The 22,739-nt window shown below is 36.9% G+C and overlaps 1 protein-coding gene across 6 annotated transcripts in view; it reads left to right on the top strand.

Annotated features, from left to right (window-relative positions):
* The window catches only part of COL19A1 (collagen type XIX alpha 1 chain), a 190,276-nt gene that overhangs the window by 103,329 nt on the left and 64,208 nt on the right, over window positions 1-22,739 (top strand). For all 6 annotated transcript variants that reach the window (XM_027697963.1, XM_027697971.1, XM_027697943.1 and 3 more), the window contains one exon: window positions 10,675-10,722. In XM_027697963.1, coding sequence (XP_027553764.1) covers window positions 10,675-10,722 — 48 coding nt within the window. The remainder of the gene's footprint in view (window positions 1-10,674; window positions 10,723-22,739) is intronic.

The following is a 22,739-nucleotide window of genomic DNA, read 5'->3' as shown; positions in this document are numbered from 1 at the left end:
AAGAGCACAGGAAAAATGAAAAAAAGAAATAGACAGAAGCTCCCAAATTCCCAGGCTGTAGTTTCATGATATGAGTAGCTCTTCCCCCATAACTCAGTGTTGTGAACTACTTCTACACTATTCATATTACCCATGTAATCCTAAATAAACTTCATAAGGACTGTCATTCATAGTGTAAATGATTATACATTGTCTTTTCACTCTTCTAATTTCCAAGACCGTAGCAGCAAAGACCTCCATTAGATCTTACAAACATGGAAGGATATAACCAGAGACCCATATGATAAAGAGAAATTCTATTCTTCAGGCTTCAAAATTAAGTTGCCATGTTTTATGGTACTTGTTTTTTGGATGATGAAACCTAAATATTCTGTATCTTGATTTCCTGGAGATAAGTTAGTACTGTGTCCCAAGGTCAGTGACTCTTTGCTGCAGTTCATGTCTTGCTAGAGGTAAACAGGTCCATCTATGTCCTTCAGCTCTTGAGTATACAGTCAAAATGTGTGTTGGAAGAGTTAATGTTGAAATACTAGTAGTAAACTGCAATAGGATTGTTACTGCAGTGGATGGATTGGAGTAGGTTTTGCTTTAGATAGATTCTTACAGCCCTTGAAGGGATCATTGAAATAGGAATAGGACATGTCTGAGGATAAGGTAGGAAAAAGAACTGAGGATATCTATTTTGTGTGCATTATAAGAGCATTTTTAATGTAAATTGTGGAAAAATTATGACGTCCATTCTGATAGAAGCACCTGGATATGTTCCTCTTCTGAATGGGTTCATTGTGTTAAGCTGCAGTTGTGGACACTTATCTTTCCTAAGAATTGTACTTGAAGGTCAGTAGTACAATATTGAAAATCAAAAGCTGCTTTCAAATTGACTGAACTTAACTCTTTCTGTACCTGAAGTGATTCACTTTCATGAATGGACTATTAAAGAATTGCATTTCTTTGATTATAGAATGCTGTGCAAATGTTTTAGTTCAGTCAATACAGGCACAGCAAGATGTCTCTGTGTTGGTACATTCACTGATGGTCGTCTTCACAGTTTTTAAAAGAAAATATTTAAATTTTCGGAAAGCAGAGGGATGTTAGTAACTGACATATTGAAATGTGGTTTTTGTGTAGCTGCTAACTGGAGAAGAGATAAGGGTTTAGCAGTTTGAAGACAGATTACAACAGTGTGGGAATATATGGCCCAGCAGGAAGGCTTTCTCTCCCTGCCACTGTAAATAGTCACGCGTTTCTGCTGGCAAGAGCTAAAAGAAGATGAATGACATGAATGATGGTGGCTAGGGGAAAATCCAGTCCTCGGAGCTGTTTTATTTGTGTGACTTCTGTGTGGCCATGACTCCTACAATATATAATCGTGAAAGGAAGATGTCATATCTCGCTGTGAATAAGAAGTAGGTCAGATAATGTCAAGATCCATGTGTCACTTAATGAGAATGTATTATATCAGGACCATTCGTGCTGTTATACCCAAAATGTGGCATAAGTGTTTCAGTTAAAGCAAAGTTTTAAAATGTTCCATTCATTTAGGACTCAGGCATAATGTCATAAATTTGTCCTCTGCTTATAGTCATATTTATGTTTTCCTAATTTGAAAATTATTTATTTTTATGCAAAAGATAAATTAATTATTGTACTGAGGGGCAAGGAGGGAAGAGGAGTGAAAATTATGACACATTGTTAGAGCTAAGTCCAAAATGTGACTTTTGGGCAGGGAGAGAGGGAATATTGAAAGGGACTTGTTTTTGCTCAAACTGGGCCTGGGTCACCGATCTTCTGCCTCAGTTCAATTGCATAATGAAACAGGCGGAAAATGATGGTGTTATACAGAGCTCTGCTGCCCTGTGCAGCTTTTCCATTCCTAGAAATTTCCATAGAAATCATACATCAGTGGAATAAGCTGAGGAGATCTATAGTATATTCTAGAATCAGTATAAACTAGACCATCAGCAATGTTGTTCAGGGTCAGAACATTCTCCCCATACACAGACCTGTACCATGGTCCTGTCCTCAGCATAGGGAGTGTGAAGGTGGCAAAAGACTGAGACTGCTTCACTGCAGTCATTTCCAAACAGCTGGTTCATGGTCCTTTGGTCCAGGGAGAGTTGTCTTTAGGTAATTTACAGGGGTATGTAACACCAAGAAGTAGAAACTCTTGTTTTTTTCATTTTTCTGTGCTATTGGTACCTGCAAAAGTCTAAAATATGTCAGTGACTCTGTGTCTAAAAGTGTTCAGGCATCCCTGATGGGTAGGAAATCCTTGACTACTCAGAACCATAAGAAGCATGGAAACATGAGAAAATATGGAAGAGAATGAAATTGCCAGTACTTGGAGGAAAAACCTGTATTTTTAAGTGTTCAGCTGACAGATATAGCCATTATCGTATGGAATGAGGGATACTTTGAGGTAGTATGTATGGCGGAATTCATTAATACCCCACAGCTGTAACAACCTATTAGGTACACGAGGATATGCCAAAACTGCAAAACAGAAGAGACAATACCACTGATTTTTAAGTTGCAAAAATTATTTTATGAGTTTGAAATAGAAATTTCATAGCTCAGGAAGTACATTGATCTAAAAAAATAGAGCTCTGGATTATCCTGTTTGATGTCATTAACAGAAATTTCATACTGAAATCTTAACACATGCATACTTAACAAAATTTCTTACTTGCAGCAATAGCAGAGAATTCAGAAAGAGGTGGGATTAGAGTTGAATATGTTTCTGTACATTTCTTTAAGGCACATATGGAAGTCTTGTTAATATAATTTCATCAATCATGCATAAAGAATTAGAGAAAAGAAACAGCATTGTAGCACAAAATATGCTAAGCTGTAAAAAGAAATATATGAAAAAGTTTATAGGCTTTATGTAAAATCCTAATGAAATTAGTAATTTCAATAGTTTTAAGTATATTTGTTTGATTCAGGCATTTTTCACACAAATGCATTTTATTGTAAACTCAATATATATATGTGCATATTTGAGCCCTTTTAGTAAAGATGTAAAGTTTTCCTATGTTTCTATGGAGTCAGTTAACACTACACAAGTCCAGATACACATATTTATTTTGTCTCCTCATCTATGATGGTAGTTTTATGAGAGTAGTCCAAAGTCATGATTGATTCTTTATGCAGCCTTTAATTTCTTTGCTATGTTCTGAATTTCTCTGTAAGTACTAGGTGTCTCTTTTCTTTAGTACTTTTCAGATGTCTTATGAATAAATGCTGCAAATATATTTTGAATTTTTCTCCTTTATTATGTCCTCTTTATGCAGCAATCTGTGGGGTGTTTTTTAAAGTTTAAGTTCCTGTAGCTAAGGAACCTTCAGAGAAGAAACGGCAGGGATTTTACTACTCTGTTGTGTGGCTTAGTCAAAATATGGGATTTAGTGGCAGAAGCTGGGGACTGTTTTCTGCAGGGTCACAGCTGGCTCTGCAGCTTGCCCTCTCTGGTATCCCCAGCTTAAGCCTGTGCGTGCTGTGTCAGAAGAGTGACAGGTGAGGGAAGGTAGCGTAGCTATCTCTTGTAAAATATATGATAACTATTCCTCTTGACACTCGATATGCTGCTTTTGGTTCCTGAGGAAAACGAGCGTCCATCCATACGTTCCTGCGGACCTATCCCTTTCAGGAGTTATAAAATAGTCATCCAGATGGCACCAAGTGTTTACTCAGAAGCTGAGGCTTAAGTCAGTCACAGACAGAAGTCCCCAAGACTTGCTTACTAAACAGATAGTTGGAATGTTGGCTCCTAGGTCTGGTTAAATGGAGCCAAAGGAAGCTGGCACACAAGTGTGGCGTGTAGGCGGCTGTGGGAGGAAGTTGCAGATTCAGGTCCAGGCAAGCTTCACTTGTAACTTTTGGCTCTCCCCTTCGTAAAGAAATATCAGCAACAGATTACACAGCTTTTTCCTCAGTTATTCATATGAAGCTAAAGAAAGGGACACACCCCCTCCATCAGTAAGCAACTCAACTAATATTACCCTCACTTTCTTTTCATGGAATGACATAAAGTAAAGGAAAGGAATTCTACTTAATAAAGAAAGTATAGAGAGAAAATTACATTTTCATTCTAAATCTCTTCTTTTCTTGCACATACTCTAAGAAAAATCTGAATTTATATATATTTGAGCTTTTTTAATTGAGGTATATTACTTTCATGACAATACTAAAGTGTTCAGTTGTTTTGCATAAAATATAGTGACCTTTAGCTCTCACAGTATAACTTACAAATATGCTCTTCTTCAAAAGGCACTTTTTAAGTATGGGAGTAGATCCTATTAAGATTACCTCTTTATTAATATAGAACATGTTTTAGCAGTTACAGTCCAGTTTTTATCTTCTTTGTGCAGTAATACTGATACTGAAGGCACAAGTGAAGATTGATGTCTTAGCTTAATATAAAATTTGTTTTTCAAAAATTCTCATTCTGCTAAATTGGCATGAATACGATTTATATGTCCTCCATTAGAAGAATGATTTGAGAATAGTCCCATATGCAGTAGATATCAATGTAACAAATAATTTCAAATTACTCTGCAGGATTTTAAATGATGCTTTTTTTACTCAGCAAATAAGCCTATGTTTATTAAAAGTATTATGTTCATGAAGTGTGAACTTCTGTGAAATTGCTCTTCCAATTTCCCTTTGAAATGATTGTCTCTGAAGAAACGTAGATTTTGAGTTAAGTTACCAGAGAGAGCTAAAGAAATAGCCAAACCCAAAGCATAATGAGATCAGTGAGAAACATATTCTCTGTTTGCTCCAGTAATAAATGATTATGAAAATGTGGCTGATCATGTATTCTGGCAGACTGAAATACTTCTGCTAAATGCTGTCTCCTTTCACAAAGAAGTAAATGGGTTGGCAGCAGTTCTGAAAGAAAAATGGCCTAGTAGCAAAACAGAATGGTAACACTGAGACCAAACATGGTGTACAATGGATGTACTTCAGTAAGGATGTGAATGAGATAAAGTCATGTTTGGAAATGGTGAAGATAGAGGTAGTCTAATTTCCCTCATAAATGGTAATACAACAGGAGATTAGTTATCTTTCTGTGATTTTCCTGTGCCATTTTCCCCATATTTGTATATTCCCACATATTTGTAACAGTGAGGTGCGTCTGTGAGCTCAGTGTGTTGCCATGTCATTGGCAATAGGTAGTCCTTTGGACAAGAAGAGGAAACCATCATAGTCGTATCCCTCTTCCTCACCCTCCTGTTTGGGCTTCAAGGTAGGGCAGTAGGACAGTCAAAGCAAGTAAATTGCCTTGAAGATACCTGAGAAACCAACACTGTAGCCATGTTGACTGCAGGGAAGGTATTCATATTTCAGCTCCTTTTCTTGCTGAATATGATAGTCTGTTTTTACCTGAAAGGAAGCCATTTATATCCTCTCAATATAGTACAAATAGGCCCAAGAGAAAAATATCCTCAAAATATGGTAGAAGGATCACAGTGGCAGTCATGACCTGCACAACAGAACTTGTTCTCTGCAAACACCTCCTGATAAGTAGATGCGTTTAAGACCTAATTGAAATGCATCTTGTTGCATGCTGTCTGGAATGCTGTGACGTTCTTGCATCAGTGCGTCCACAGCAGTACCATCCATCCCACAAGCAGTATTTGGGTGGCTGGAGAAGGCTCTTCAGGTTAGTCAGGCTGCCGTTATTCACTGTGACAAGATGTTGTGCTTTGTCAGGAATCTGGGAATCTATTGAATTGTGTGATTCTGTGCTGCTCTGCTTGAGGAGCTTACAGAGGGATCATTGTATATATAATTCAACAGGATGATGGCTTTTCCTTATCCTGACGAGGATTGTGCTTTAAAAAACTAGGTCAAACCCCTGCAGTGGGAATTGCCCACCAGTTTGCTTAAAAAGTGTTTTAGTGTTGATGATGTTTCAGCAGAGCTATACTTTTCTCTTTATCAACAAAATGTTTTCAGATTCCTTAGCCAAATCATGTCTATTATAGCTAGGTGTTTTTGAAGTAGCAAGTTTTAGCATTGTAAAAACTTGCATATTCTAATGGTTAAAAAATGACCTATTCTTGCATTACCTAATTTAGGCTATCTCTGTCTTTGCTTGACTTATCTCACTAAACTACATACACTTTCTCCCTGTCTAGTAGCATTTATTTTGTAAAAATTGAGGTCTTATGTTTGCTGGAATTCAGTGAGGAAAAACTGGATGAGAGTAGTTTGTGTATAGTACACACAAACCAATCTATAAGGGTCTACAAGGAAATAATTTTTGTGCTTTAATTAGACCTACCTTATTATTTTTAGCATTTGCATTATATTTAATTTGTTTTGAGGAGGAAATGTATTTCAGCTTGGAATGTATTTCAGCAACACTACCTACAAGTACATAAGGCAGCTATGTAGCCTTCTGCTTCAAAAACTATCAGCTGTGTTTTGAAGCAACTTTCAGAATACCAAAAATATACATTCTTGTCTAATATTTTACTGTTTTGGTATCCACCATGAGCTTCCATAATAAGTAATATGAATAACAACTTTAAGTAGCCTCACTCTTCTACTTCAGCGGGGATTTTTTTTTTTTAACTTTGTTTTATTTACTGAGAGGTCACAATAAAAACTTTGCTTTTTTGAGAGTATGTGTATAGGCAGTTACTCTGAGTAATTAAATTTATGAACCAGGTCTCCACCACATCTCTGCAGATGCTTGTTGTGATGTATCAGGTATTTACAAATGTTTTTGTATCTGCAGAGTCACATGACAGGATTTTAGCCCTTCTATAGTAAGCGGCTTCTGATAGCTACATGCTGGCCCATATATTTTAAATTAATAGCTTCTGAAACTTAAAACAGCTTAACAGGCTGAACTGGTAGCTACTTTTACTGCCACTTCCTAACACATTTTTCTTTTACCATCTCAAGTTAAATAATTCTTGTTATCTTTTATCTCCTGATAGTTGCAAAAAAGTATTAAAATGTTAATTTCTACTGGTACTTCCACTGACAAGCAAGTTCTTTTAAAAGCTCACTTATTCTACTGTAGCATTTTTTAAATCTGTTGTTTTTCTAGATTCCCTCAAGTAAAGCTTAGACTAAGCTTTGATGATATTTCATTTAAATATCTGTCAGCACGCACTTCATAGTGTGCTTGCTTTTTCTATTCTATATTCTAATCAGCACCTTTTCCCTTGTCAGCACTTCCCTTTACGATTTACCTCTTATAAAGGAATTCACGAGTTTCTGCTCTCCTTATTCAAGATTTTGTACAACCCTCTTGTGTCTGCCTGTGCATCATGTTTCTTCTCTTTTCATAGCCATCCTCATTCACTGTGACAGAATTTCTAAGTTTCAGATGCCCTTAACCACATCCCCTGTTTACTGATTTTTTTTTCCCCAAGCTACGTGGTAACGTTCAAGACATTTACACTTCATGTTCCTCAAACTCCTTCAGGTACCTGACTCCAAGGGGCTTGCTTGGTCCATGACAGGAACAGGCTTTATAGACTGTGTTTGTTATTTTAGTTCACTTCTCTGTGGAGTAGGTAGAAGGCTACCACCTTCTAACCTCAAAGGTGGCCTTGCAGCATCAGAAAAAGTCCTATACATATTAGGCCACCTCTAAGGATGCGTCATATTTTCCTGCCAGTCTGATGTCACAGGAATAGGCTGTTTTTATATCTCACTTTGCCTTGTGCTATTCCTAGACATTCTTTTGCTCATCACCATACCCATCCTCTGGCCAGTTCAAGAGTGTCAGAGTGACACACAGTGAATCATTTCAATTATCTTTCATTACCTGAAGGGGGCCTATAGGAAAGATGGAGACAGACTTCTTAGCTGAGCCTGTTACAATAGGTCAAGGCATAATGATATTAAACTGAAGGAGGGTCAATTTAGATTAGTTATAATAATGAAGTTTTTTACAGTGAGGCTGGTAAAAGATTGGAACAGGTTGCCCAGAGATGTGGTAGATACCCCGTCCCTGGACACATTCAAGTCCAGGTTGGAGGGGCTCTGAGCAACCTGATCTAGTTTAAGATGTCCATGCTCATCGCAGGAGGGTTAGACTAGATGACCTTTAAAAGGTCCCTTCCAACCAAAACCATTTTATGATTCTATGATTTTAATTGCTTTTGATGTTGTTTAACTGGGGAGATGGTACATGTACAATAGATTCCCTTCTGACAAAAATGTTTTCAACACAATTTACAGCTGATCTTTGATCTCCAAACGAAGATCTCCAGAAGTTAAATAGGAATAAAACCTAAGAAATACTTTGATTTACCTTCCTACAAATACATATTTCTATTCATTGCTAAGTTTTAGAGGAGTTCAAGTTTTATTAATCCCTTCAGACAGAATTCTCTGTAGAAAAGTCTTTTTTTGTATTTCTCCTGCAGGTTTCTTCTGCAGTTATTTTTCCAGGATATATTTCGGTGAATGTTGAGCAGGGATAGCAGTGCTAGGTCATTACTTTGGCCAAGTTACTACAGTTTCACAGCTGTGTTAGTTAACGTGACCTATGTTGTTCTATCACTTTTTAAACCGAAGATCCCACTGAAGTTGATGTGAACTTTTACCTCTGTTTCAATATCAGGATATGGCTCCTTGTACAGGGGAGTCCTCCCTGCCTAGTTACCAATTGTACGCTGCTCTCCTCCCTTTCCTTGAAGATAAATCTCCTTATCTGGTTCCTTTTTCTTGACAATAATATTGTAGAGAGAAGAAAAAGAATAAAAGTAGTTCTTGGACAAAAATGTTGGCTATTAATTATCATTATTGTGCAGTTACATTCTTGTGTAATTCTTGTCTCCTTGGAGCCTTATTGTGCAGATATGTGAGGCTAAGTATTTCCTCCCCCATAAAACAGACATTGCAGGTTTTCATCTCATTTCCCTGCGTAAGTTGTCACTAGAAATGAAAGATTAACAAAACAAAATTCCACCTCTTCCTGAATTCCCAGAATTTCTTTACAGAATTAGAATATTGCTAACAGTTGGACAGACAGAATTCTCTGCGAGTTCTACATTAACCTGAGGAAAAACTAAAGAAGATTTACAGAGGTCACATTGACATACTGCTTTATGGTTTTGTGCATATGTAAGCTACATATTTGTGCTGTAATGAACTTACCATGATTTATTTGTTGGACACAACATTGTCATGTATATTCTAGTTCCATAAACTTATGGTGAAAGATGAAAATGGTGTGCATCAACTTTGTAAAAGATCCTAAACCTTTTCCTGTTTACATTATAAACTGAAATAAAAGAAGAAATATCCTATGTACTCTCTGAGGTACATTTTTAGCTTCAGTGTTTGAAAGTGAAGAAAAGATAGGAATGGAAAAGCTCTTGAAGTGACTACTTTTATTTAAAATTGAAGTCGGACTTCATTCTAATCAACTTAAAACATTACTTGAAGATCTATGAGCTAGTAGCTTTGAAATGTCTGCTTACTTTCTCAAGTTTATCTTGGGAATTAGAGATCATAAATGAACTTTTTAAATTAATTTTTGGAAATCTGGGTTCCTTTTAAAATCATGATTCTCAAGGGACCTCAGTTCACCCTTATTGGGGCAATAAATATGTGTAATCGCTTCTAAATTAGGAGTTTGAATCTGACCATAATTTAATTCAAGCTGAAGCAATGCCCCAGTCTGAGTCATTTAAATGGCTAAGAATTTAATATTTTAATATTTTGAACTCTTTTATAAACTAAAGGTAAGTTCTTTAATTTTATTACACCCTGTAACAATATCCAAGATAACATACAAGACTTTTTTTTTTTATTATACGAAGTAGAACTGTTCCATACTCTTTGCTGGTTGCACTGAAACTGATTTCATGTTTCTTGTTGCTATAATGGAAATTGAATTGCTTCCTCAAAGTAACATGTTCCATGGTGACTCATAAAATAAAGGGGGAGTGGAAGGGAGAATGACTGCTTTGAGTTGTTCTGAGTTGTTATTTGAAGGCTTTATGATTACACTGTACATTAATCAGATATAAAATTAAAGCCCTAAAGTGTCAGAACCGGTCTGTGATTCCATCTGTGATTGAAAAGGGCAGATTCTTCCACTAAGTTCAGAGAGAAAGCTCACAAGTCGAGGGTATATTCAAAATACCCAGAGTTCCTGTACCTGGTCAGAGGAGAGAGTGAGAAAAAAGTGGCACAGAAGTGTTTTGAAAAGCTGAGCCAGACACACAGAGGAAGCAGCACAGGCCAGTTCTTACAATGCAGCAAACATAAGGTCTTCTGCTATATTTAGTTCCCTTTCCCTGCCTTCCCTTCCCCCTTCAGTGCCTATATTTGAATTTGAGTTGTAGAGTAAGTTGTCTTTCATTGAATATAATTTTTTTTCTCCTTTTTTCATGTGGCATCCTAACTTATAGAATATTCACTTTTCGTATAATATTGTAATTAAATATAACTATGCTTAATTAGTGCTGACTTACCTTTTCTTTTCCAAAGCCTTTATATGGTGGAATGTGATTAATAATTATTGTTTGCATTTTTTCTTGAACCTTAATATAACATTGAAAGAATTGTTATGAATAACCAATATTAGAAATAAAGGCCTTGTCTTGACATCTGGCTCTTTGGACTAGTCTAGAATAATAGAAGATGAAAATAATACTGAATGTTTTAATTGTTTAATGTTTGTATCTTCAGGGTTTGCTGGAGGGTCCCCAAGGTCCACCTGGCAAAGAAGGTCAAAGGGTGAGTAAACTTGGTGAACAACTGGTGAGTGTGCTAACTGACCTTGATGTGCAACTTCTGTCTAAGCACTAGTAAAAAATGGTAAGGTAGCAGCTGAGTATGAAGCATGCTGAAAACAAACTGAGCTTTGACACTTGAGGTTTCTCTCCAGTTGAGGGAGATTTAACAATTTCAACCATCTAAAGTGTTTTAATGACTGGCAGCACAGATGTAGATATTGTATTTTGTGCAATTTATTTCTGCTATAATTTTAAGTAAAATAATATTAAAACTTTTCAGTTTTCATTTTATTGTGGGGTGAACCATACCTTACAACATCTAAGATAAATGAAAATATGAATTTACGGTCATTATCTAAAATATTAGCAGAAACCAGGTCTTGTAGATGCCATTACACAAGTGTCAGAACCTAAAACACGTATACCAAAAAGGGGATACAGTAAAGGGGGGGGGGAGGCAGGTAGATTATGAAAAATACATGAAATAAACCTTTGGTTTTTCAGAATTTTAATATAATGAAGTAACTGACTGACTGGTTTCTCCATGTTCTGTTTTTGTTTCCCCTGACTTATTGAATTTGGTAGTTCAGTAGAAAAGATAACAAATATTTGTGATTGTGTTATCACAAGAAATAATTCAGTTTTAGAAGTTTATAATCTAGTGTGTTCCTAAAAGTTTGGAAAGTTATTAAGACTCAAACATTTCAATATTTTTATAAATTAAGTTGTGCTCAGTTTATGGTTTTGAAGTTGGGTCTCAATACTTCTTATTTGATTTAGGCATCTTGATATTTATTATCTCAGTTAAAATATCTGAAGTGAAAAGATTTTGTATTTCTCATCATTGATCTTAATAAACTACAGTGAATTATTAAAGGCTAGTTTAATGATTACAGTAATAGTAATTATACTAACAGGGAACTAGTTCTTGAACAAAATGAGCCCCAAAGCTATGTTTTATGTTGGTTTTTAAGTTGTAAAAATAGTACTAAATTTCATTTAAGTTGAACACAAAGATATGAAAGTTGAGTTTATTTAAATTTCACACGTAAGGATTAAGAACCCATTCAGAAGAAGTCAATGTAGTAAAGGAGAATTCAAAGTTATGTGATGAATATGTTGTTAAAACATATTTACTAACATATGAATATGCTTATTAAGGATTTTAAAATTACCATGACTCTTACTGTTATGCTGTTAAATATCCAGGATACTGTGAAAAGCTACAGATATCCAGTTTTAGCATATTTAAAGTTTTCTGTGGAGTACTGAATCTGCAGAAAGACACAGTTTATTAGTTCTCCTTTAGGAACAGTTGTAAATATGGCTGTGTTTTTAGAAACATTGCTCCAGTAATTTCTTACTTTTTTAATGCAAAAATTCACAGTTAACACACTGTATTATATTTAATGGTGGATAAATGAATTTGGAAATACTTTTTTTATTTTATTCCATTTTGCAGTGGGAATTAGGGGGTTGATTCTTCATGGACATTTTCCTACTCACACATAAAATAGAACTGCTGTCTCACTCCAACATCTATGAAAACAGGAGCACTGATTGTTTTGTAATCTTGCCATGCACACAGCTGCCTTGAGCCAAACAATGGGAACAGCAAACTGTAGAGCCTCGGCATCTGTCTTTATCTTTCTACCAGTAAGATGCTCACAACAATACCCTTCATGCTGGCCACTCCTGCCCAACCACTAACAACATTGTTTGCAGTCTTAATTCAATTCCCATGTGCTTTCGCATTTCCAATACATTTAATTACACAATAACATACCATTTGTAACAAGATCTCTGCTCTGTTTAATGACAAACAGGACAGTGCACATCTAATGGCTATAAATGTTCCTTTTTATTCAATTATAGATGTCATGTTCCTCTGTTCTACTTCCAGCAGATCCTCCAAATCTTTCACATTATGTGAAGTTATTGCTTTTGTCATGGGCTGTCTTTTGAAGATTAAAGCATATTATTGAGTGTGTAACTAGCTAATAATTTTTCTTCAACATATTGTTCAGACCTTAAAGTGATATTGTGTCCATTTTACAGAGTTGAACTGTAGCATATTAGTGACAACTAAAGTCACTTCAAAAACATCTAAATGTATCTATTCAATTTGGATGCCACACTTTGAGAACATGAAATTTTTTGAAAAAACTTTCCATGTATACTGTACTTGTTATATTCAAAATTTTAATTTCCACTTACATCAGGAGCACTTCTAAGTGCTCAACTCCTTTAAAAATTTGCCTTAGATTAATAAGGAGCTGAGAGGAGAATCATTAAGTGTGTAACTTACAGACCTCTCAATACACATTGAAGCAAGATAAAAGGAACTGAGGAGAATTAACTGTTAATGGTGATATTGAAGAAACATGCAGAAGACTCATGTTAGAGCTAGTGACTTAGGTAACTGACAATACAAAATGAGATAGAAAGGCCAAAGTACCCACTTTCATTCACATCTGTTAGCCAATGTTGTGTTTTCCTGTAGGCTCAAGTAGTCTTCAAACATTTGCTATTCTTACAAAAGGCCAGCGTTTCCTCTCGCTCTACAATTAGTGACTTTGTATAGTTTTTTAGGTTTTTTATCTTTAGTGAAGTGGTTTATGTTAGACATGAGACCTTGCTCAGTAAGAGCTTTGGGTTTTAGTTTTGGTCACTGAAAGAAGTGAGCCAGCAGAAACAGCTACTCATTCCTCTATAAGAAACATTAGACCAGTCTGTGGGCAGGCACTACGTTCATCTGTAATTTTTCAGCGTCCAGCATGTTGGCTTCAGGCATGTTACTGCTGCAGCAACTTGATACTATTACACAAGTGTTCAGAATGGCATCAGGAGTTACAGAAGGTAACTTGACGTTACTCAAAAAAGTCCCTGGTCCAATACTACTGACCTACAAATAATAGAAAGATTGGGTGCTAAGCTAATATTGCGTGGAATTTAAACCACAGTGGACAACTACGCCATCGTCCTGTCTCTCTGTTGTGCAGAACTTCATTATTTTTCTCAATATGACTGCACTTTTTAGTTATGTATATCTTTCACAGAAGTACAGTTTCCTGTTGAAAGACAAGAGACTTCACAAATCTCCCTGATTTCCTTCTTCCTGTGTTTCTTGTCAATCACGTTTCAAAATATGTATTTTATTTTACACTTTGGCATGTAGCTAATCCTCCATTGGCCTCCAACAACTCTTTTATTTAATGTCTGTTTTATATTAAAGAGGTATTTAGAGTTTTTTCTCTATAATGAAATCACCATTCCATTAATTTCTGAAAAAAATTCAACTAAGGTCCATCAGCTCCCCATGTAAAGAATTTTCTGAAGTCTTCAAATAATTTTGTCGTGTTCTGCTTTCTTAAAAATTTCTACTACCTATAATTTACAGAATGGATGGAGTTTTCCAGATTCTGCCTTTACTATGTTAAATGCAGTGAAGTTAAATGCAATGAAATTTATATTTCCAAAATAAAATTCAAAATGTTTTGAAAATTAATGCTTAATTTCAGATGGATATCTTTGTAGCATGAATTTTTCCCTGAACTTTATGCATTTTTATAAATACTATTTCTACTGAAAATTATTAAATTATTCATTGAATTCTGAAAATTTTCTTAATGAAAAGCATTAAGGCAACTTTGTTAGACAGCTATACTGTGAAATCTAGAAAGGGACATTTTGCATTCTCATTTAGCCTGTAGAAGACCCAGGCCCAGCATGCAGCTAAAATACACAGCAGTTTGTACCACAGTTTCGGCTCTTTTAAGGTTGTCTTGATAACTTGAGCTTCTGGGCACTTTTTCTGAGATTTGGGAAACTTATGAGGATACTGAGGATACCTGTTGTTTCCAGGTAAGGGTAACTCTAGCAGCTTCTAACAAACTCCATCAGCTGTCCATGACCAGCGGGTGCCTGCAGCCTTTTTTCCAGCTGACCCTTGAGTAGGGACAGTCAAGCACCCTTTTATCCCAGACCAGGACAAGGACTATGTAACAGCAGTTTGTGCAGCAATAGCAGAAGTAACCAGTAGATGTACAGCAGGTTGCACAGCAGGTCATGCAGAAGGGCACAAAGATGATGCCAGCGAACTTTCTTTGTCCAGTGTACACATACTTAGAGGTGATGGTCACAAGGCACAGGACCCAAGTGCTACTGAAGTAGTGCTGACAGCTCTTTGCTTTCAGACTTTTGTACCCAGGCAGCTTCAAATGGAGAACACAGCTCTGTAAGTCCATGGGGCCTCACACATTGCATCCACAAGTGCAGAGGGACCTGTCTGATGTCATTGCAAGGCCTCTCTTGATCATTTTGAGTGGTCATGGTGACTGGGAGAGGTTCCTGAAGACTGGAAGAGAGCAAATATCACTTATGTCTTCACAAAGAAAGGTCCAGGGAACTAAAGGCCAATAGCCTTCACCTCGGTCCCAGGAGGTGAAATCCTCTTGGAAACCATTTCCACACACATGAAGGACAAGAAAGTGATTGGGATAGTCTGCATGGATTTATGAAAGAGAAATTATGCTTGACCAAATACGTCACTTTTTATTATGATGTGACTAGCTTGGTCGATGAGAGCTGAGCACTGGATGTTGCTGACCTCAGGTTTAGCAAAGCCTTTGACATTATTTCCCATAATTTCATCTTGTCAACTTAATAGACAAACTGACAAAGTACAGGTTAGATGGGTGGATGGTGGGTTGAAAACCAGCTCAACATCTAGGTCCAGAGATTTATCATCAGTGGCACAAAGTCCAGTTGGAGATGCATCAGTAGTGACTACTACCCCAGGGCTACTACTAGAGCCAGTACTGTTCAACATCCTCATTAACAGCCTGGACAATAAGGCAGAATGTAGCAGAGAACTGGGGTAAGGGAACTCACATGAAGTTCAACAAGGGGAAATGCAAAATCCTGCATCTAGGGAGGAATAACCCCAGATATTAGTATACACTGGAAACAAACTCTCTGGGAAAAATTGTTGTGGAGAAGAACCTTCCGGACGATAAGCAGACCATAAGCCAGCAGTGCATCCTCCTGGCAAAATAAAAAAAAGGAGGCCCAGAATATCTTGGGCTGCATTTAAAAGAGTATTGCCAGCAGCACTGGTGAGACCACGTTAAGAAAGATGTAGACATAGTAAAGTGGGTCTAGCACAGGGCCACAAAGCACATTAAAGGAACTGGAGCAACTTTCATAGGCTGGATAAACTTTCATAGGCTTGGAGAGCTGGGGCTCTTCAGACTTAAAGGTCTCAGGGGAATCTTATCAGTGTATATAAATACCTGATGGGAGGGAACAAAGAAGAGGAAGACAGATTCTCCTCAGTAGTAGCCAGTGACAGGACAAGAAGCAATAGGCACAAATTAAAAACCAAAAAATTGCATCTGAACACAAGAAAGCACTTTCCTATTGTGAGGGTGGTCAAATACTGATACAGGTTGCCTAGAGAAGTTGTGGAGTCTCCACCTGTGGAGATATTCAAAACTTGAATGGGCACAGTTCTGAACAATTGATCCTGCTTGAGAAGAGGGATTATACTAAATGTTCTCAATACTTCCCTCCAATGCAAACAATTCTGTGACTTTTAATTAATTAGCTCTAGCTTATTCTCAGCATAGCTGCCAACAACTTCTTCTTTATGGATTAGTAGGACTTTTAAAAAATGTTTTGTATGTATTTAAACAAACTGATTCTCCATCTTGGTGGTTTCCCCAGTTCTACTGATTAATTGAGTTCAAGCATTTACAAATCTTTCTATGATAGCAGAGCCTGTGATATTCTGATCCTCTATTCATTGGGATGTTGCAGGTGTCTTGAAGTAAATATTTTTGAAAGAACTTCCTTATTTCCAGTCGTTTTGTTTATAATACCAAATACTTCACTTAAGAGGAAGTTATTTTAGTATTATCTTAATAATAAATTAAATACCTCATAAGACTGAGAATCCATTTTAATATCTAGTGTTTCAGCACTGATTTCACTAAAATTACAAATTTGGAGAGATCTTGTGGAATTACAGTACTTGTCTTATGTTAATAAAGTTTACTCTTTGAGATTACAAATTTTCTAATCAAGCATGAATAAAATTATTATGACATAGTGGAAAATCTTCCTAAATAAATAAATGGATGGGGAGCTGTTAGATTTTCTTAACATAATTATTTAGAGTGACATCAAAATTAATTTAAATTCAGATTACATTTATCTGCTTTATGGAACTTAAATATTTCTTTGACATAATTTGTTTTCTAGTTCAGTGAGTAAATGTTGTACTTAACCAATTGTAAAACAAGCTTTACAGAGCAATGATAATTACTGCATAGTAGGTCAGGCTCCTGGCACACTGCAAACAATTTTCTTCACAGCTAAAGCTCTAGAGTTTTGGAATCTCTTTTTATCTTCTCAGTCCTTCTTGACTTTGATGTAAGTTGTTTTTAAGTATGCGAAGCTCTAATCTAATTTTATCTTTAAGTTGGAGTGCTGTATGTTCCTTCACTCTGATATTTTATAGCCCAAAAATGCTGAATGTAAAACAGGGAAATAATTTTCAGTTTTTCTACCAGAATATCTCTACCTTAAAGTACATAATCAGTAAAATAGAATACAGAAAAAAAAAATTTTTAAAAAAAATATGAAACCATTGTAATTTAGAATGCTAAAGACAGCTTTATCAATTAGAAGAGTTCTATTTTTAATTTAATTCCCTTGTTAAATTCCATTGAAGAGATTAAAATCAAACTTTTAATGGAATAGCATAAATTAATTAACTTTTAAGAACTCATTTAGAGTTTTCAGACTCTCTCCCAAATACTCTATTATTAATATTTCTTTTATTCTTTCAGCAAAAGGAATAAAAACATGAGAGAATAAGAAATTTTTTTCTCATAAGTAAAAATTAAGGTATAAACTATCTAAATGTAGTTCAAAACTATTTCTGCAAATGATTTTGGATTTAAATTGAACATTGGTGGATACATTTGAAAAATTGTGATGGATTTTTTGTAGTGATTTGTTGGCAAAATAGGTTGTGGCATTTGACTTCTCAGCACTGCTATGCTTATTTGAGGAATTTCTTTTTATGTTTGTTAAATGCATTTGAATTTTATGTAGTGTGGCTAGGCTTTCCCTTTTAGCATTTTATTAATACCACAATAAAGAAATTAAAGATATTGGAAATCATTCCTAAAATTGGAAACCCAAGATTGAGCACAAGAATGCTTCTGCATTAGTGAGGAGCTCCCTACTGACTTTTCTTCCAAAACAGAGCATTAAGGTCTGTGTGCCCTCTGTATTCTTCTGTGAGCTGTGTGTCTGTGAAAGGCTTTAGTGGGACATGAGGGACAGACTTGCACTTGTTTTCTGCAAATGCCTTAATTTCTTGCCTTCTGGCCTTATTTCCTGTGAGTTTATTCAAGTTTAATGTTTAATACAGAGGTTAATTTGTAATACGCTGGATACCATAATACATCCTAGAGGCCAAGGTTAATAGGATTGAAGAAGGAATTGTACACTGAAGTCCTAACGCTGTATTATTGTAGTTAAAAAGGTTTTATTAAATGTGACATAGCTTTCCAATTTAGGAGAGTATCCAAACTACAAGATTTCTAAGGATAAAAAAGCCTCCCATAGTTATGCAATTGTGACACTACCAGAGTTAATGACAAAATTCTTATTTATCTGCAGCTGTGCAGTCAGGGGGTTAAATGTCGAAGTCCTTTTGAAAAATTACCAATTTTTTTGCTAAATTTGTAGATATACAAATAATGACTCAGTATTCAGGCTGTGCATTTGTTGTAGATTTGTAATTTTCAGTTTGTGATCTGTCATAGTTGATTGGGATTCTGGAGAACACTCTTCTGTCCTGCAACTGATCATTAGATGTGCACAGCTGAGCAACTAGGTTTGATGGGTGATTGATCTGATTTTTGTGATTAATTCTAATCTTCTGTTTCTTATTTGCTCTTGAGCTGACTTTCTTACTGATACTGCCATATGACATCTGCCTTCATTCCCCTAAAATAGCAGTCTGCCAAGGTTTTTACCACAAAACAGAGCAGGGGACTGTCACCAGCTTTGGTCTGGGCTGGGTTTTCCCTGGGTTAGAGTTGGTTGGAGCTTTGCAAGCTTCAGGTGAACTGCCGGGCACGCTGGATTCCAAACAGAGGGGGGAAGCTGTGAAGCTTAGAGGACTGAGACAAAGGAAAGCCTCTTTACTGTACTCTGAATTAGTGTGGACACTAGGACTTGTCTGGCTGCTTAGGGGCAACTTTGGGCATCTGGAGTAACAGCCTTTCAGCTGCCCAGAGCCCCACTCACACAGCTGTGTTTAGGCAGCCAAGGCACTGGTGGGACACCTGTGGGTTGGGCATTTTGAGATGGAGGTCTTTACTTTCCACCTGCCTCCTCTTTTGATTCTATCTGTTCCTTTGTCAGTCTGGTTTTGAGGATCATCCAAGAGAATCTTAGTTTACCTTGGTAAATGAACTACATAAGCCTCATTAATCTTACATAACAACTATAGCAGATAAGACTTTAAAGCCCAGATTTCTACATTCCCTAGAACTAGTTCATGTTTTGAAATGTGATGTGTTTCAAGAACCACTAATTAGCAGTTTCCCTTGAAAATGCACACGGGCTTATTCTAAGAACTTCTACCTTCATATTCAAGTATGGGTGTTCTTTAAATTATTAATTTCATACATTTTGTCGGTGTTCCTACATAACTCTACTCAATTTTATTCTTAAATAATCCACACCTTTTTTTAAGCACTAGGATTAGATATTTTACTCTAAGTTAGATATATGCAAATAGATGGATGTGATATGATACAGCAGGGGGTTACAAAATACGCTTTGAATTCTTGCATTGTATGTTGGATCTGCAGCGATTCCCAGGGCCAGCAGTCAGAATCAGAGCACAAGCCCATGGAAGGATGGACAGATCTTCTCTTCTGAACAGTTTTCCATCTTATGTAAGGCAAAGCTCATCAAGTAATTTCAATTCATAAAAGGGGCAAAGGAAGAGAGAAATAAAGAATGGAGCTGACCACGTACTTCAGCTGGGCACTCAGCTGGGTTTCCTGAAGCACAAAATTTCTCATTTATTTTATTTGTAGTATTTTGTCTTTGTTTGCCCCTAACCAAGCAGTTGTTAGTTGTATGATTTGTGCGTGTATCTTAGCTGAAGTCTGTCCTATGGAAAAGAGGAAAGTAGCCAACTGTCCAAATTAGTTGGGGGCAGGCACTTGATGAGTCAAGGGGATAGGATACAGTATCAGTAACATGTAGAAAACTTCCTATCACATTAATTTCCATCAGAAAATACGTGCAGCACAAGGGAAATAACCAGCAACTGTTTAGGTCTTCTTCAGATATGCTAAGTAGCATTAGGTAACTTTGACACTATGTATCCTTTTTAAGTTAGTGTAGGTGGTATTGCATTTTTTTTTTTTTTTTTTTTTTTTTTTTTTTTATTTAGTCAAAGGGGACCCCTGGTGGCCTAGTGGTTAGCATGCAGGACTCTCACTGCTGCGACCACGGGTTCGAATCCCAAGTCCCCCGGGCAGATGGTAGCTCGTTAGCCCTGTGAGGCCATCCATCTATGAGAAGGTCACTCTAAACAAACCTACGTCCTGAGGACCTCACTGCCATTGTCCAAGCTTGCTTGGCCCCGGCAGATGAACCTTAGGATTAAAGGGTGGGCTCAGTTCAGCGCACGCTGTGTCTCACCTAAAAAATCCATTGCGCAGGCTGGAAAGGTAAAAGACCTTTCCCCAAATCTTCGCTCGCGAAGACTGGCCATTATTATATTTAGTCAAAGGAAGAATGTGCTGCCTAGGGCTTTTACTTGTATTTTGAGTGGGTTTATAACCTTAGTATTTGCTCAGTGAACTCAACTAAATAAAGGTAATGGGCCTCCTGTGCTGGCTGTCAGCCCCATGCACAGCAGTATGGCAGTAAGTATGGCTTTTATGGGGCTGCCAAGACCTGCTGCCGAGCAGGAGATGGGAACTGTGGCTCTCTGCTAAGCCCACTCTACAAACTGGAGAGGACATTGAGATGTTTTTCACTTCTTTCTTGGCAGAAGGATGACTCAAAATCAAATTGTAAATATTTAGTCACAGCCTGGCTCATGGCCTGCTCAAGGCAAGATCATATTTGGCTTGTCAAAAACATTCTTCTAATTGTTTTAATTATCCTGAACAAAAATATAAACTGATTTTCTCTACTTACACTGTTACGGTAGTATAAATTCTATCTATTCCATGCTGATGCTGAGAAGTCATAGAGAAGGAGTGCTGACAAGTAGGTAGAGCTTTGTGTATTCCTAACACTAAAGTCTCCGTATCTATCTGAAAGGCATCGATGGAAGGTAGTGGTCTGTTACGTATTTCCATGTTAAAATTAAAATATCGGTTTATAAAGGTGCTTGGAGAAAAAAAAAAGGACTTCTATTACTCCAGAAAAAGCTTATGCTTCGTACTGATCCCTGTGGTTGCTTTACATGGAACACAACATAATGGCTAATAATGATTAGATAAAAGGTTGGGCAAGTGTTTCTTCTGTGTTTCACTGGGTAGGTGTTCTACTAATTAAAAAATGACAGTGAAAAATAACTACTCACAATTTTTATTTTTTTTATATCTGATTTTTCAGAAAGTTCACCGAGTTTTGTCTTTGCTATGTCATAAATCAAATTTTAGCTCATCTTGTAAACAGAGATAAAATTGCCTTCCCAACATATTCCATGTTTTCCTGTGTAATTAACACCTCGTTCACAGTTGTGTCTGCCAGTCAAAGCCCTGTCTTCTTCCTGACACTTCCTTGATACTTTGTTTAGACTGCTGAGATTTTAAGTGTCATCCTCAGGATACTTTAAAGAAGTCCAAACAGGAAAAGGAAGGTGCTTCAAGAAGTCAACACTGTAGATCATTATAACTCAGAGGGACTATTTTAAAAGTAAGGAGCAATTTATCTTTGTTTATTCCTTACATTGTTACCTCTCAATCTGTTTTTCATATTTTCTAAGGGAAGTTTAGTAGGTTTTTTTAAAGAAAGTCAGGGAATATTAGTTTCCAACTGTATTTCTGTAGTAGATATCAGTCCAAAAGTACAGATCTAGCTAACTATAGCCCCCTTTCCTTGTGCATGTGTGTCTTTCTTGGCACTGTGCCCTCTGTCAGGCCGGACAAGGTCCTCAGTTGCTCAGTGAACTGCATCAGTCAACTGACCAAAGTCAAAGAGTACTCCACTTTTTTTGTGGGCTATCCCTAGCCCAGATGAGTTTCCATCTCTGGCTTTTCCCAGGGCTGCATGGACAGCGTTACCAGCACAGCGGAGGACATGCTGGAGGTGCGTAATAAGGGCAGTATAGCCATAATCCCAGTTTACACACCTACTACTGTATTTTGGTTCTAAAAATTTATCCTGAGCTGCCCCAGTTAAACCCCTGCATGTGCAAGTACTGGTGAGATTAAACAGCTCAGCACATAATGTATGTCTCAGCTAGTTAAGACCTAGGAATTTGGCACTCCAAATATGCTGAGGTATTTTTTTTTCACACTCCCCTTAAAACACACTGACTGACAGAGGACCTTTATAAAACCATGGTGGTAGTGTACATGTTATGTGGCACAATTTGTTCATTCTTCAACTTGAAGGGCTTCAAATTCCTACCTCTTAGGAGAGTCCCTGGCTTTTAGGCAAGAGGTTACCCCGGTGACCAGCAGGGTCTGAGGAAGACAGGGTTTTCTGACAGGGGGAGAGCTGTAACCCCCCCTTTGCAAGACCCAGAAGGACCACTCTGCATGCAGTCCCAGTGTGACACAAAATGGACCTTTATTAAACATGGACACCAGCTTATAAAGGAAGAGCAGGGACCCTTCTGGAATGAAGGGTGGAGACTGGGAGGAGTATTAGAGTGGCCAGTCACAGCAACAAGGGGTGGAACTGTTTAAACATGAACAAATGGGAAACTGTCTTTCGGGAGAACTGCTGAAGCAGGGT

Source organism: Neopelma chrysocephalum, unplaced genomic scaffold (genome assembly GCF_003984885.1).
Source record: "Neopelma chrysocephalum unplaced genomic scaffold, ASM398488v2 Primary Assembly neopelma1_23b, whole genome shotgun sequence".
Classification (NCBI taxonomy): domain Eukaryota; kingdom Metazoa; phylum Chordata; class Aves; order Passeriformes; family Pipridae; genus Neopelma; species Neopelma chrysocephalum.
This window is presented reverse-complemented; position numbering and strand designations above follow the sequence as displayed.